This window comes from Sinohyriopsis cumingii, unplaced genomic scaffold (assembly GCF_028554795.1).
Source record: "Sinohyriopsis cumingii isolate HCF-2022 unplaced genomic scaffold, ASM2855479v2 utg001176l, whole genome shotgun sequence".
Taxonomy (NCBI): domain Eukaryota; kingdom Metazoa; phylum Mollusca; class Bivalvia; order Unionida; family Unionidae; genus Sinohyriopsis; species Sinohyriopsis cumingii.
Genome location: NW_028315968.1, coordinates 3,140,001 through 3,156,114, shown reverse-complemented (window position 1 = coordinate 3,156,114; position 16,114 = coordinate 3,140,001). Strand labels below are relative to the sequence as shown.

General features: G+C 35.4%; 1 protein-coding gene across 1 annotated transcript in view; it reads left to right on the top strand.

The window, feature by feature from the left end:
• The first annotated feature begins 7,754 nt into the window (after positions 1-7,754).
• Positions 7,755-16,114, top strand: part of LOC149772782 (sodium- and chloride-dependent glycine transporter 1-like) — a 47,212-nt gene continuing 38,852 nt past the window's right edge. Inside the window, exon 1 of the mRNA XM_089947297.1 lies at positions 7,755-8,076. Within this exon, the coding sequence (XP_089803423.1) occupies positions 8,047-8,076 (30 nt within the window). The 5' untranslated portion in view covers positions 7,755-8,046. The remainder of the gene's footprint in view (positions 8,077-16,114) is intronic.

Below are 16,114 nucleotides of genomic sequence, written 5' to 3'. Positions count from 1 at the left end.
CTCTAACGGCACTTCAGCCTTGAAATCTTTAAACTTCACCGTGTATTTGTAAGCCGTGGTTCTAAATTTTCTAGAGGAGCGCTTTTCCGTCTCTCGAATGGAATAGTATTTTTCAGGGTTGACTAAGGGTGGTGAACTTGGTTTAGAGGGTTCTGATTCTGGTTCACTCATGTCCTCTTCAAAATCACTGGCATGAATTTGTGCCAAGATTTCAGCCCTGGTACGAGGCGATAGATCACGTTTCTGCCTCTTACTTTCTTCTTCTTCTTTCTTCTCGAATGAATATGATCGTTTCATCTTGAAAGCAAAAAGTCAAATGACTCAAGTTCAAACACCATGAGCTACTTTATAGTCATAGCAGACCAGCGTATATAAAAGGGTGTTTGTCTTGTCCTTTCACTATTCATTTCACTCTCAAGCCGAGCACAACGATGGAAGAGACTAACCAGATGGAACGTTTCGTCAGAGCTTTGCGAGGGGTCATTAGAAAATTCTCTTCAGACCAGCCGACGGACTACTCTCCTTCCTTTCGAGATAAAAGTCAAGATATTTCTATATCTGTCAGAAGAAAGGGCATTGGTCTTCAGAGTGTCCAGACCGTCAAAAAAGAACAAAAACAGGGACTAAAAAAGACAAAAGTCAAGATACCTGTTATTATTGTAAAGAAAAAGGACATTGGTCTCCAGATTGCCCAAAAAAGAAACAAGAGGAGTCAAAAGAAAAGAGGAATTCTTCAGAAGAAGAGAGGGATTCTTCAGAGGAAGAAGAGAGGGATTCTTCAGAGGAAGAAGAGGAAGAAAGAAGACAATTCTATTTAGAAGAGGCAAAGAAACAGGAGAAGAAGAAAAGAAGAAGGGAAGAAAATGAGGAAAAGACGGTGAAGAAATTTAAAAAACAGAGAGACTAAACAAGGAGACAGAAGAAGTCAATGAACTTTTAATCAAAGTGTTATGATGTGAATTGTGAATTGGATTGTAACAATGGAGAAAAGAATAAATTAATGATATAAGGTAAGTGTCTTTGAGTTTTGATTTTAAAATAAGAACGTACACTCACGCACTCATACATAGAGAAGTACTATAAGGGTAAAATGGGTGGGGTTTTTTTGAGTTATTGGCAAATTGAAATTGTATTTCTTTTCGAGAAATGTGGGTGGCCCTGAAAAGGGCCTTTTTTCTTCATGGTGAAGGGGTGAGTTTAAGCAATCAACTTTAACTGCCTTAAGCCTTTGCCACGGCCAAGGCCTACTTCTGGACTGCGTAACGTTGATGATGATGATGATAATTATTGGGTTGAAATCACTAAGGGTGGTACGGTAGGCTTAGTCACAGGGTTAACGTGTTTAGCTCGGGAAGGTCGTATTCTCTTCGGTCGTAATAAAGAAGTCTGATACATTTGTTTCAGACTTCTTAACTCCGCTAAAATGTCCAACAGTACCGTGACCGTTTGATTTTCACCCTCTTGTTTCTTTGCTGCTACTTCTTCTTGCTGTTGCTGCTGTTGTTTTTTTTCTTACCTCTTCTTCTTGCTGTAGGAGAAAAGCTTGTTCCGCTTCCTTTTGTCGTTGTATAAATTTCTCCAATTCTTCTTTCTGTCTCTGTCTAAAATTCTCCACTTGCGGTAATGAAGAAGGTAACGCAGGTTCAGGAACAAATTCTTGCGAGGAGAGAAAATCCACAAAATCCCAATTCACCTCTTCTGAAAGTAAGTCCGGGTTCCCTTGGGCAGTCTCCCCTGTTGGTGCAGCCCAATGGATCGTTTTCTGAGTTTCCGTCATGTTGAATCACTGTCGCATAGATTGACTGCACACAAGCGCTAGCGAATCTATATAGACCAACAGACGTCACAGACTGCTCTCTTCGGATTGGATGCGGGCTGACTGAATTTTGTAACGCGTGTTCGGATTGGTGAATGAACTCAATCCGTTTCAATCCTACCTGTACCTATAAATAAGCGCAGTTCACTGCATTGATTCACCTGTTCTCGTCGCTTCAAGATGTGGACCACAGTTGAGTCATCCACCCTTGTGTCTTCCATGATGTTTCGGACAGACTTGCTCATGTATGTCCGATCCAAGTGGACCGTTGTCCACAGGACAAACACCAGCCTGTGGATACGTAGGATCTACGTTGAAAGACAAGGATGCCTGAAAAGAGTGCTGGTTTACGGACCAACAGTGAGACGCAGCCTAAGGACAAGAAGAAGACCAATACGGTGCCCTTTATGTTAATGAATACATTAACATAAACCCAAAAGCCCTTTTCAGGGCCAGCCATATTTCTCGAAAAGAGATAGCCTTTCCATTGCCTACCCATTTTTTTAAAAAAATTTTAAAAAAAAATCCCATGTTCGATTTCCCTTGACGCTATATAGTCCCACCCTGTTTAAATTCCTTTGACGCTATACAGTCCCAATTCCCATGTTCAATTCCTCTTGAGGCTATATCGTCCCACGATTTTTCTCTATGTTAAATTCCCATTGAGGCTATATGTTCCCACGATTTTTCTCCATGTTAAATTTCAATTGAGGCTATATGTTCCCAGGGGTGTTTTTAATGCTAATTCCCATTGAGGCTATACTATCCCCCTTCACTACTCTAACTACAACAACTTCCATGGTTGGCCATTAATAGTCCCTAGTTACCATTGCAGATTCCAAACCTGCCATAATTCGACCCTCTTTCTGGTACTTAAACCCACCCGAACACCATGCCCCAAGGGTCATAATCCAAAACCCATTGTATATATATATATATATATATATATATATATATATATATATATATATATATATATATATATATATATATATATATATCATGTGTCCTTTTGCATTGGCTGAACATATATGTACTTATAATAATATGTTTTACAAACTACACTTATGGTATATTTACACAGTACAATATGGATTTGAGGTCGGGGTATTAATATAGGTATGTCAAGGAATACTTGCAATACAAGCATCTAAATTTAGAACAGGATCTTCCTTGTTTAAGTATGAATGAATGATACTGCATCGTTTAGACCTGGAACAGCAGCACGTACAACCATACCGATCTCTTCAGTTGACAAGATACTAATATCTATGCAAATTATCAATCAAACTAACAGGTAAATGTTTTGGCACTATGACCAGAATATTAATTTAGTTGTGTACGTAACTTGCTCCGTTATCTGAAGACGTTACATCTATTTATTAGCCAAATATGTCCCGAGTCCATGCTGTATCAATCGTAACTTAATTAACCTCATACAGATAGAAAAGCTAACATGTCGAAGTGTAAATAACATCTGCCAAAAGTTGAAATCATACAAATTTATATAAGTTTGTCTCACAAAGGCTGCATTTTTCATCAGTTATTAATTGTCCCCAGAAGTTTCGTGCTTTTCATCAAAGATATGTACAGTTACCAACAAAGTTACCAACATTTAAATAATATTTACTTTGATAACTTTCATGTTTGTGAGGAAATCAGTAAGTAATGGAATACATTTCTTAACGATAATTTTCATGTTTTACATTCAAATCAGCGTGTGTGTGTGTGTGTGTGTGTGTGTGCGTGTGTGTGTGTATGTGTGTGTGTGTGATTTGGATTTTTAACCTAGCTTTAACGATGTTTTGGTCATATCGCTACGATATCTGCAGTGTCGCAGATTATAGTGATGTATAAAATTGGGATTTCATGCCGCAGACATGTAGCATAAACACTTCGATAGCCAGGACTAAACACACAATAGCTATGCTGAAACCGAGAGGGAAGAAGACTTATCGCCATATCCAGCTACGGCTCAAAGGACCAATTTAATGGAACGAAGAAGGGAGCGGCGAAGAAACGCCACAGTTTTACATTAAGTTACAGACATTTTTTTTAGAACTGAGTTCAGTTATTTAATGTGCTTATAGCACTGAACGGTGATAAATATAAATTTGAATGGGTGGGTAATAATCGTTCCCCCTTGATTATAAATTCTGGTTGGGTATAAGACAAAGTATCAAACGGGTTGAGATAGCACATGTTTATTAATTAGCAGCATGAAGTAATGGTATTGCACACCACTGTATAGTTGAATAGTTTATGGGATGGTGCTCCAAACTTTTACTTTTGGTTATCTGACTGATATGTTCGGTTAGAAGATAGGATCGGCTGACAGACTGAGTCGAAGATTATATTGTGTGCAGGTGCGCTAATGTCTATTGGGAAACATGTATCCCGGTGGAAACGCAAACTCCAGACCTAAGTTTTTGGGGTAAACGGGAATAGTTATGGTTAAATTCGTTGTCTTGTTGTTAGAGACCCATTCTTAGAGAAGAATTTCCTGCAGCGAATTACCGGCATTGTTTTGAGAGAGAGAGAGAGTTTGAACCCGAAAAACTTGGAACATTTTCGTGTTAGATTCGGCTTGGTTAATTTGTGTTTATTGTTGACATTTAGTTTACTTGTAAGCACTAGAATTCAGGAAAAAGGTTTAGTTGCGGATGCTGAGTGACGGTCTAATAGGAACAAGTCCATTGATTCAGAGTTTTGTCTTAATGATGTTTGGGAATCATTAAACGGGTTGGTGATTGATTTTGGGAAAAGTCATCAATTTTGAATAGACCACAGAATGGTAACGTTTGTGTCACTCGAAGTCGAGTGATCTTTTAAAGCCGGAGGTAATGTAATACATTTGGAGTATGCGCATTTGATTATAGCTCCCTGTTTTAGGGAATTCGAAGATTTTTGTGATTACTTGTCTGATTATTGGAATTTGGTGCAATGGAAATATTCCTTTGCCCGAAATATATAACCATTTACTAGGAGCAAACGTTACAGAGTAAAGAGTTAGTAAGTTTCCATGATGCCATGGTTCACTAGTAGTGAATTCAGGTCAAAACCGAATGAGTTTTTCAAGAATAGCAAAGTCACAACTAAAATCTAGTGGTGTACATTGGTTGTATGAGTGCAGTGGTAGGAAACCGGTAAATCGCACAATGGAAAATGGAATCAATAAGAAGGGCCTGCGCAGATACCGTTTATGTCGCCATGGTGGCGTAGTTAAATAGTTCCCTGTGTTAAGGGTTAGTTACATAGTTTCTACGGCGTGAACTTCTGGCGGTAAGGAAACCTAGATAAGAGAAATCTTGCAGCTGTGCGGCGGTTGATAAATATTTTTCAGGTTGTGAGATCTGTGGTCTTGCATTCATTAGATCCAAAATTTGTGTGTATAACGGATACGTCGGGCTTTCTTATTACATTCATTCCTATTTTAGACTCATCCTTATTTATTATGTTCTTGTTGTAAGTCTGCCGACGTGTTTTAAGTTGTACTTAGATATTATTCGAGGGTAGAAACATTTCCTGGTACTGTTCATTGGAAATAGGAAGTACCCATTTTTTGGACTATACAATTATTTTGAAACTATTGTGCATTATTCATATGACTTTTTGACAATTCTTGGCGTACCATTACTTTTCCTGTTTTGAGATTTATACGGAGCTTTCATTCGTTTGTACTTTCATAGAACTTTAACAACGATTGCTTTGTATTCGAATCATAATACGGTGCTTTCCTTTCAAATTTTTATTAATAACGTTGATAATAAAATAATTTGTTAAGTTTTAGTAACATCACTGGTCTTGCTTCTTTCTGTTACTAAGGTTTTATGACACAGAGTCCAATAATATAAAAACATTAATCTCGGTACATGTCACAAACGCAATAATATATGGTTAAAATTATTAAGCTTGATACATGTCACAAACCCAATAATATATGGTTAAAAATATTAAGCTTGGTACATGTCACAAACGCAATAATATATGGTTAAAAAAAATTAAGCTCGGTACATGTCACAAACGCTGATAAACTTCATACCAAGAAATCTGGATATCGTCTGTCAGTACTTTAGTTCATACAGTGTGTAATGTAGAGGCAACAAGTGTCACAAACGCTGGTAAATAAAGTGACCCTTGCCGGCATTTCTGAGATTTACTAACTCTTGTGTCTCCCGTAAATGTCATCACATTAGGCATACAGGAAGAATCCTTGTGTGTAACATGAAAATATTGTGACATTTATTGACAAGTGTCTCATTTTCTTCGATCTGTCTTGTCTCATAATAAAACAGTACGTTTAGAAACATTTGATTTTGTACATGAAACTATTTCTGAACATCTGCAATGGTATTTATGTATGTATGTATGTAAGTATGTATGTATGTATGTATGCATGCATGTATGTATGCATGTATGCATGTATGTATGTATGAGTGTGTGTGTGTGTGTGTGTGTGTGCGTGCGTGGGTGGATGGATGGATGCATGCATACATGAATGTATGGATGAATGAATAAATACGTCAGGAAAGCAAAGGGAGACAGAGATATGTTAATATCACTCAAAAAAGACCGACTTAAAGACAGACATATAGATGACTGCGCTGACAAGCAAACAGAAAACCCCAGAAACAACAGATTGACACTAACAATGGACTGATTTCATCACATTATTAACTCAAAGAACATGAAAAACTACAGTTATTTTCTCAAAAGTATTTGGCAACTATTATTGAAGATGCGCTTGCGCAACAGCAATTATTGCAAAGTGTGACGTTCAAAGTTGTATGATGAAAATTCAATTTCACAACAAGAATAATGCCACAAATTATTTCTGTCATTTATAGCACGGTTTTAAGAGTCACGTGTAAGCATTACAACATTGTACTGCAGCGTTTTCCAATTTATTTGTAAACAAATTAGAGAGAAAATCAGTGTTAATTTGATTGCAATTAAATCAACACATTTTTTCTTTACGGATAATTACAGTTTAATAGAACCTGAATTAAGGATTAGAATAACAACGAAAACTTATTAAATGAATAATTACTATTCTAATATTGATGAAATTTGGTCACCAGTGAATAATGTAATCAGCCTAGGTTCCTCAATCCATTCAGTCCGTTCACCCGGAGTTTCTCAAGGACCTTACAGCAGACGGTCTAACGGGTTTACTTTCAGTCCTATAAGCTTGATCGATCCCATCCTTCCTTGCTTCGTTAACATAGTCTTTTTGAAACGGTTTCAAACAACTTTCACACCGAATTAGTACAGTCCTCGCTGTACGTAGCAGAATCTAATTTTTATATCTGACGATGAAGGATGTGAAAGATTAATTAAAATAATTGGAAGCAATTTTTCACAGTACGATAAATAGTGTTGTAAATGTATGAACACAGCAAAGCAATAATTATGTTAATGCACGGATGATAATTGTATTCCAGACTAGATTTCGTTTGCATTTTCATTCCAAGATTATTAAAAGTATACAGCAAACGGCGACATAAGGCAAACAAGATCCATTCGTTCAAATTTAATCCAGCATATTCCTTTCAAGCAAAGTATTAAGTTCTTTAACATGAATCTTTCTAATTTATGTTTGTAAGGATGAAATTTGAATTGTACACTTTAAGTGCTGTCACACCCTCTAAATCGACAGTAGTGCGAGTTGAATGTGTTGTTTTACAATCAGGGATTCAGCCATTGTTTCGGCTATAAACAGAAAACAGCATTTGTAAGCTTATCCGACCATAAAGCAGTCGTCTGCCGATGTTGTTCTATTACGACTTTGTCAGACATTGCTGATTTGCAGTAAATTGCCTTTCGCTGTAAATGGATAGCATGGTCTTAGTGTAAATAGGCCTTCACACTTGTAACAATTTATAGCTTGAAACGGAGAGTAGGGATTGAAGTACAATTTACTTGAAAGATTTATAAGCACTACATTTTCATAAAAGGTTCACTCCGTAGAATCTTGTTTGTCTTCATACGTCATGTTTGTTATAAGACTGGATGATAGCATCGTGGTTCTATCTTGATGCGAAATTCTCTTACCTTGTCATACAGATTCTTTCATCACTGGTCTTGCCTGTGAGCGATATTTTCCCGCCGATTAAAGTGTCACAATAACCTAGATTTAAATACAAATATAGGTTTCAGGTTTGTATAACTGGATTATACCTCGTGTGCATGTGGTGCTTCCAACAGTCATCTTTTAATCAATTCAAGGGATGGCTGACAAAGACAAGGTCATGGAGAAAGTAAGTTAATCATTTTTTATACTATTTCTTCACCTAATAAAAATACATGTTGCTATATTTGATGACTATAGATTCTAAATTATAGTTTATATATAAGCATATATGCAAAGTATGAAAGTAGATACGCAATATTGTAAACATTTTAATCATGAAAAGGAAATTTACAAAAAAAGATATATTTTTGTTATTCATGGCCATCCGTTGCATACATTGCTCTTTAATAATGTTCACACAGAAACAGCAAACATAGTATTTTTTATATAAAAAAAAGAACAGAGCGATTGTGCCTACCACTGAATTATGCATGTAAAACTGGAATTTAAGTGTAGGTTACAGTCCCATCAGTTAATGCATCTGTGCATATATACAAAAATGGGAACGGATCGTTAGTTCCTTTGTATGTCACTAATCATAGCAGTTTTCACATCATTTATAGTTTATGCAATATTGATTCTATATAAAACTTGTATAACTTTGATTTATATAAATGTAACAATATCAGAAGAACTATTATTCCAGCATTCCGTAGCGTGCATAGTTATCATAATGACAGCTATATCCCAAGTACAGAAACACAACATATCTCACAGGAAGACCGCTCCGTTGGTCTAAGTGGTCTGAGAGTCCGCCTTGGATGCTAGAGATCGCGGGTTCAAACCCAGGCCGAGTCATACCAAAGTCTTTTAAAAATGGTACTAGCAACTACCTCGCTTATCAAGAAGAGGTTCGTTATAGGACTGGTAGGCCTGGTTTCAGAATAATTTCACTTGGTGGGACATGATGTATCATGCCAGCGGCATGACGCCCCAGTGCAAGACATCACTATAAACTGCCACATAGCAGGCATAATAGCGATATGACAGCGTTAATGGTCGAAATCAAACACACACACACACGCACAAAAAACACAGAAACATTACGTACTAGCATTGTGTATTAAGTAATATTAGCATAGTATATTTAGAATATCTTGCTTTCACGCTGAAAAGTTATTCGCCTCTTTCATTTAGCATTTAGCATAGATTGTTTTATCAAAATGGTGATCCCGTTGGCCATGTCTTCTTAAAGTCAATACAAATATTTGGAGCGTGGAATTACACTGTAAAACGATCATTTGTCAGTTGTTATTGTACCCACCCACCCCACCCCTATATATTTTAATTTTACTCGTTTCAAATATGTTGAATCCTTTTCAGAGAAATTTTAAACAATCAATTAACAGTTTATGTGACTTTTGTAGGGAGAATCTGGAGTTGGCTTCCTATGTATTATCTAGCTATAGCGGTGTTTAGCACTGGCCCTCGTGTGACGTCACAAATCACTACGTCATATCTAAAAATAGAATGTAGCAGCTGTTGAGGACAAACAAATAATAATAATAATATAGAGGGCCAGTACTGTTTATTTCAATTACAAAAATCCGTGCTTATCGGAATTGAAAAGCAAATTAACTTTGAATCAATAAAATGATGCAGTAATTAACCTGACCGATCGCTTTGTAAATACTTGTATCGCTGCCTAACAACCCATTCGTACGGATGTTCCGTTCTATTCGTACATGTCTTTAACACTATTTATAAACCTATTCTTGTTATTGCAACAACAAAATCATCCGAAAGCTTACTTAAAAAAGACGGAGATATTTAAAAATTATCTCCTGTTTATTATGCTTCAAATTATGTTTTTGACTAATTGTTGACTTTTACACAAAAAATGAACTAATTTGTTAGGGTATATTTTGTGCTGATATAAAACAGTGAAAATACTTGTAGAAGCATAATCAGAATGCTTGGAAACAACAACCTTTAAAGGATACCATTTAAACAAGTAAAGAGTCTAATAAATTTTGTTGACATTTTCATGTTTTGCGGGGTTTTTTTGTGTTTTTTGTTGCATGTCTGCATTAAAATAAGAAATTGGTGACTTTGGCGTGTGCAATCTAATTCGATAACATAAGCTTTAATATAACTTAAAATCAGAAAGCAATCATCATTCGCCCATGCCTAATTTCTCTGCCTTTTTCAAACTTGAATGTGAGTATACTGAGATATGAACTCACTAATTGAACAAGTTTGCTATTGCATTAAATACAGAATTTAAAACTCCGTTTGACGTTGAGTTTAACACGTAGGGGAAACACTTTATATCGTAATGAAACGTGTCATGTATTAAACTGAAATCAGCACGATTCATGGGGACAATTTTCTTGAAGTAAGCACTACTTAAACGTACTGCTGTAGCTTGGAGGTTTTGGAGGCATTGTTTATCGCACCTTCTCTGTGTATAAACAAAAGAACACGATGATGATGATGATGATGATGATGATGCTTTGTACTGTGCTTTCCCTATAACACCCGTTGCATTGGGTCCCTTCCAAAACCGTTTTCTGATTTCTACAAACCATGGAAAGTTCATTTCAATGGGTTATGTGAAATTGAGCAAACTACAGTAAACAGCAGATATTTCACTCAGTGGGCTTATCACCCACGAAATGAAAATTATCCGTTATTCACTCGTAGGAATCAAATTTTGTTTTCTTCACTTTTATGCTCAAAAGTATTAGCTAGCAAATTTCCTGTATAACAAACTGAAGTAGTAGATTTTTTACTGTTGTGTTTTCTGACTAATCACACAGAAAGTATAAAGAGTTACATAATTGCCATTCAAAGTAAAACATCATATTAAGAAAAAAATTAGCGCCTTGATGGAATAGGACTCGAGTCGTTTTAAACTGGATGTGGCCATATTTACTACTCGGCCACGTGACTTCGTTTTCACGATTATCTTGTTGTTGATCGTGTTTCACTCACGTGAATTATCACAATTCTATTGCTCTTTTTAATTCACGGCTTGCATAAAAGAAAAAAGATCAATTACAAGTTGTTATGTTCAAATTGTAAGATCGATAACTGGCACTTACTATATACGTAGTTTAGTTCCAATTTTTCACATGTATTATACCATGAACTAAGAATATTCAAAAAGAGTTCAGTCTGTAGGTTTCAACCTAGATACTGATAGAAACATCCCTCAAGTCTCGGTTGGAAAAAGACTAGTATGCGATAATTATTAGTTTAATATTAAGGCGCGTGTTACAAACCGAATCAGTACTACTTCACTGAATTAGTTTGTGTCTTCGCATCAAATTGCGTCAGGTAAATCGATAGTGTTCCGAACACGGTACGTTCTCGAGAGAATTATCTTGTTTTTAAGATGAACACGGTGCAGCACCATGTGCACGGTCATGTGATAATGAATACTCAATTTTTGACAGCAGAATCACGATGTCAAGGCTTTCATTGCAATACAAATTGGACACTGAGATAAATTTAAGTTGAATCTTTAAGAGTAAAGGGCCAAATAAACAACTCAGTACGACAAAGTTTGAAAGAGACACGGATTTTTGTTCACTTTATAATGTTCGAAACGAATGTGGCTCAGTGCGATGACGTGAGTCACTTTATCTAATTTTGGCACGTTGCGTTGCATATTAATTCCAGTTTCAAGCCAGTTCTCTCTTTGAACAGTTGACGATTAGTCCTTCACTCACAAAGTATAATTTGTCAGTAAGTCATCCTGTCAGTAGTCTTTTGGTTAAAACGAATTATCTCAGTCTCATATGAATGCTTCCAAATCTCAGTGGTTTGGCAGGACTTATAAAAATCAGACTTCTGATAAGACGGGTCAGAACTCTTATCTCTATGTGCACTAATTGTAAGAAGAAAGCACACCCTAGTTCTTGTTGCTACAAGGTGAAAAGTAGGCAACAGAATCAAGAAAAGGCTATTTTAAATGCTCTTATTACAAAGAGGTCAACCCCATTATTTGGAAGTGAAAGCATTATATTGGTGGGTCAAATCAAAACACGTCTGATTCTGTTATTTAGAATTAATAATCATACATTTCTCGAGACAATATTTCTTATTGGTGATTCTGCCAAGCCTATCTCCATTAAAAATATTCAAGGACACAGGAACTTCTCAGAGCGATAGTTTATAAGGTACCACACTTTGTCCGAAAAGTCTTTTTCTAGTTAAAGTGTTCTTCTTCAGAAAGTACAGTGTGGCTTTGTTAATGTCCTTCTCCATTATGTCACTTTGGTATCATACTTAGTCTCAGGACTCGTGACTGTCCGAGCAGTGTATTCTTTAACAATTAAGGATATTAAGTTATTACTAGGTGATGACCTAGCTGGAGAAAAGGTCATGATTAATACATTCTTTACTAGCAAGCCTTGTTTGGATCAAAACGTTGATCCTGTTCAGAATGAAATCCCTGGTGTCTATTCTGCTTGAGAAGTTGCCAGAGCTATGGCAGAAACTTTTTGAGAATGATGTTAATCAGGATATTATACCTATAGATGACAAATGTATTGGTCAGTTTTTAGGTGGTCGCATAAGCTCAAAGCATTAATCAGTCAATAGATATTGACGACAGTGACCCTGTTTTTACTGTCATTACAAATCTTCTAATCAGGCGGACTAAGGACAATCACTCTTTCTCAAACAGAAACCACATCCTGAGATCTCCTGTTTGTTTCATAGGCTATTAGAGAACTTGAAGTCGCAAAAGTCCCAGTATTAATTTGTGATACATGGGGTCCTTATTAGTGACCGGAGAGGACCCGAGGAACCTGCTAGCAAAGGGTGGTCAGTGCACTATCAAAATATTGTTCCGAACTGAAATTATTTAAAGAGCAACTTCTTTCAAACAAAAATATAAATTAATATTCTTGACTATGTATTTCATTTCAGAAATAAATTGCCAAAGGCTTGCGAAGTAGCAATAAATAATTGTCACTTTGCTCGATCACAAACGATATTAGGGTATGACAGAAATACAAAACGTATGACATAAATGCAAAAGGTATGCCATAAATACAAAGGTATGAAATAAATGCAAAAGGTATGACATAAATACAAAGGTATGACATTAATACAAAGGTATGACATAAATACAAAGGCATCACATAAATGCAAAAGGTATGACATAAATACAAAGGTATGACATAAATACAAAGGCATCACATAAATGCAAAAGGTATGATAAAAATCAAAGGTATGACATAAATACAAAGATATGACATAAATACAAAGGTATGACATACATACAAAAGGTATGAAAAAATACAAAAAATGGATCTCTTTCAGCTCGTGATAGAGTTCTGATTATGAACCCAAGAAATTCTAATGCGTGTGGCAAATCAGATTGCTGTAAATCGTAATGACAATAGCAAAATGTAGTTTTAAATAAGTTGTTTACCGATATTTGGGTTCAATCTCTAGCCTTATTTACAAATTTAGAATGTTCTGGAAGCAAACTTATGACCCATATCCTGGTCATGGTATAGTTGCTTAGGTTCTTATATAACATTGAAGAAAGGAAAATTATTCACTCCTATCTAAAAACTGGTCTGTGGAATTATTCTTACTTTCGTTGTGTAATACATTTACAGGAAACTTTGATTTATAACTAATTCATTGGAATAACAAAGTGCTAATTGGCCTTTTGGAATAAAACGCTATTTTGGAATTAATATGAAATCATTCAAAGACATTCCTGATTATATGATTCTTATCCTGCATAAGGCATAATAGATACATTATCACTGATATCATGCATAAAGTATAATAGATGCAGTATCATTGTTATCATGCATAAGGTATAATAGATACATTATCATTGTTATCATGCATAAGGTATAATAGATACAGTATCATTGTTATCATGCATAAGGTATAATAGATACATTATCATTGTTATCATGCATAAGGTATAATGGATACATTATCATTGCTATCATCCATAAGGTATACTAGATCCAGTATATTTGTTATCATGCATAAGGTATAATATATACATTATCATTGTTATCATGCATAAGGTATAATAGATACAGTATCTTTGTTATCAGGCATAAGGTATAATAGATACATTATCATAGTATCAGGCATAAGGTATAATAGATATTCTATCTTGTTCAAGACTGTTGGTGTATATTAGTTCAGCTTCTTCTACGAGTATTGTATTCACTGATCACATCTCCTTTACTTTCATTATCAAAATATCATTATCCATTTATCAATAATGAGCAACTCCAAAGCTGAATTATCCGCCTTTGCTAATTGGCTGGAATGAGCTGAGTTTCTCAGATTGAAAAATGATATCAAGTTTATGCATTGTACAAGTACCTAATTACCAGAAAAAAAGGAAATCAGTGGAAGCTGGTAATTGTACACCCAATCCTGTTTTGAGGCTCTGCTAGAGACAAATATAATCGAAATAAAATATTTTAATTAGAATTTGCTTTTTATGAAAGACAATATAACTTTAATGCAATATAGGATAAAGGTACTGTGAAACATCTATGTAGTCTGAAACAAAATCATAATCACCTAACCTAAATTGTAAAACACGCAGCTAAAACCATTGATACGCTCACTATTTTGATGTTTGGTTAATTTTAACATTATATGCACACCTGTTCGCTTTGTTTGACACATGGACAAGAACTTTAACAACATATCTTCTAATAATATATTGTCATTTCAAAGTCTCAACTGACTTTAATATATCATAAAACAAGATTCTAAATCTTGAAATTTAGTTCATTATTTCCATTCATTTTTGTCCCCAATCAATACTATAATTTATTATGTTATCGTTATGGTTATTGCGGGCTATATTTATACAAGTATTTGACTATAAACATATTTACTGTTTTATGTAGACATCCCGACATCACCTGAAGTATTTTATGACACCTTCCCACTTGCTTCTGTATACTCATAGTATAAGTTATGGTCCTAAATTGCGGTTACTTTGGGTGCATTTGTATTATGCGCTCGACTTAAATGAACAGATCGAACAATTAAATTTTAGATCCAGTTTTAAAGACTAAGGGGCATCGTAATATGTGTTGTGTGTTTGTGTTTGTGTGTGTGTTTGTGTTTGTGTGTGTGTTTGTGTTTGTGTGTATACTTTTGCTTGTGTGTGTTTGTGCGTGTTTGCGTGTGTGCGTGTGTGTGTGTGTTTGTGTGTGTATGCATGTGTGTGTTTATGTGTGTGTTTGTGTGTGTTTTGTGTGTGTGTATGCGTGTGTGTGTGTGTGTGTGTGTGTGTATGCGTGCGTGTGTATGCGTGTGTGTATCATTTGGATGTCAGCTTTAGCAGTTTTTAACATGTCTGCAGTCTGGCAATTTATAGTGATGTCTAGCAATGGGGCATCATGCCGCAGACATGTAGCATCATGCCCCACCCGTTCACATCGCAATATCTTTATTTTCTAAAAATAAATAACTTATTACGCTTGCATGCTATGTAAGTATTTCATACTATTGTGCACACTTTGTTTCCACTTTCAGGTGTTAATTATTAGTCCAGATTCAGTCCAAAATGTGTCTGCGTTATTTGTTTTTTTCTTCGGGTTTTTTTTTGGAGGGGGGGGGAGGGGCATCTTGTGGGTACTTCTTTCTTGCTATACATGATTTATCAACGAGAAACACATTGCATGTTGACATTTGTTTTTTGTGCCCTAAATGTTAAAGGTTAAGTAAGGCAGTGACAACGGACCTTCGTATTTTTGAAAACTCTAATTGAAAACGTTGGTTTACATTTACTTTGTAAACAAATCTGAGCTGATTTTCTATTGTTCTCAGTCCTAAAACTACTAAGCATGACATACTCAGTACATAAAAGTTCAAATTCTTTCTTTCTTTGTTGTATAATGGTTTGCAAATAATGATTTGAACACTGATAAAAATAGTACAATATTTAATCTTACACAAACGCACATTATTCGTAAAAAATGGGTTTCCCACCGCACAATATGAAAAAGCAGTCTGCAGACATAGGTTCGCTATTTGAAAATTTAAAGAACACGATATTCCTTCTTTGCTTTGTATCGTGTGTTTGGATTCTACGTATAAAAGTGATCTATCGTTTTACTATACGCATACGCAACTCAGTATTCTTTATAAACCATTATTCAATTATACATAATCATAACCTAGTATTTCTGACCAATCTTTTCTGAAAC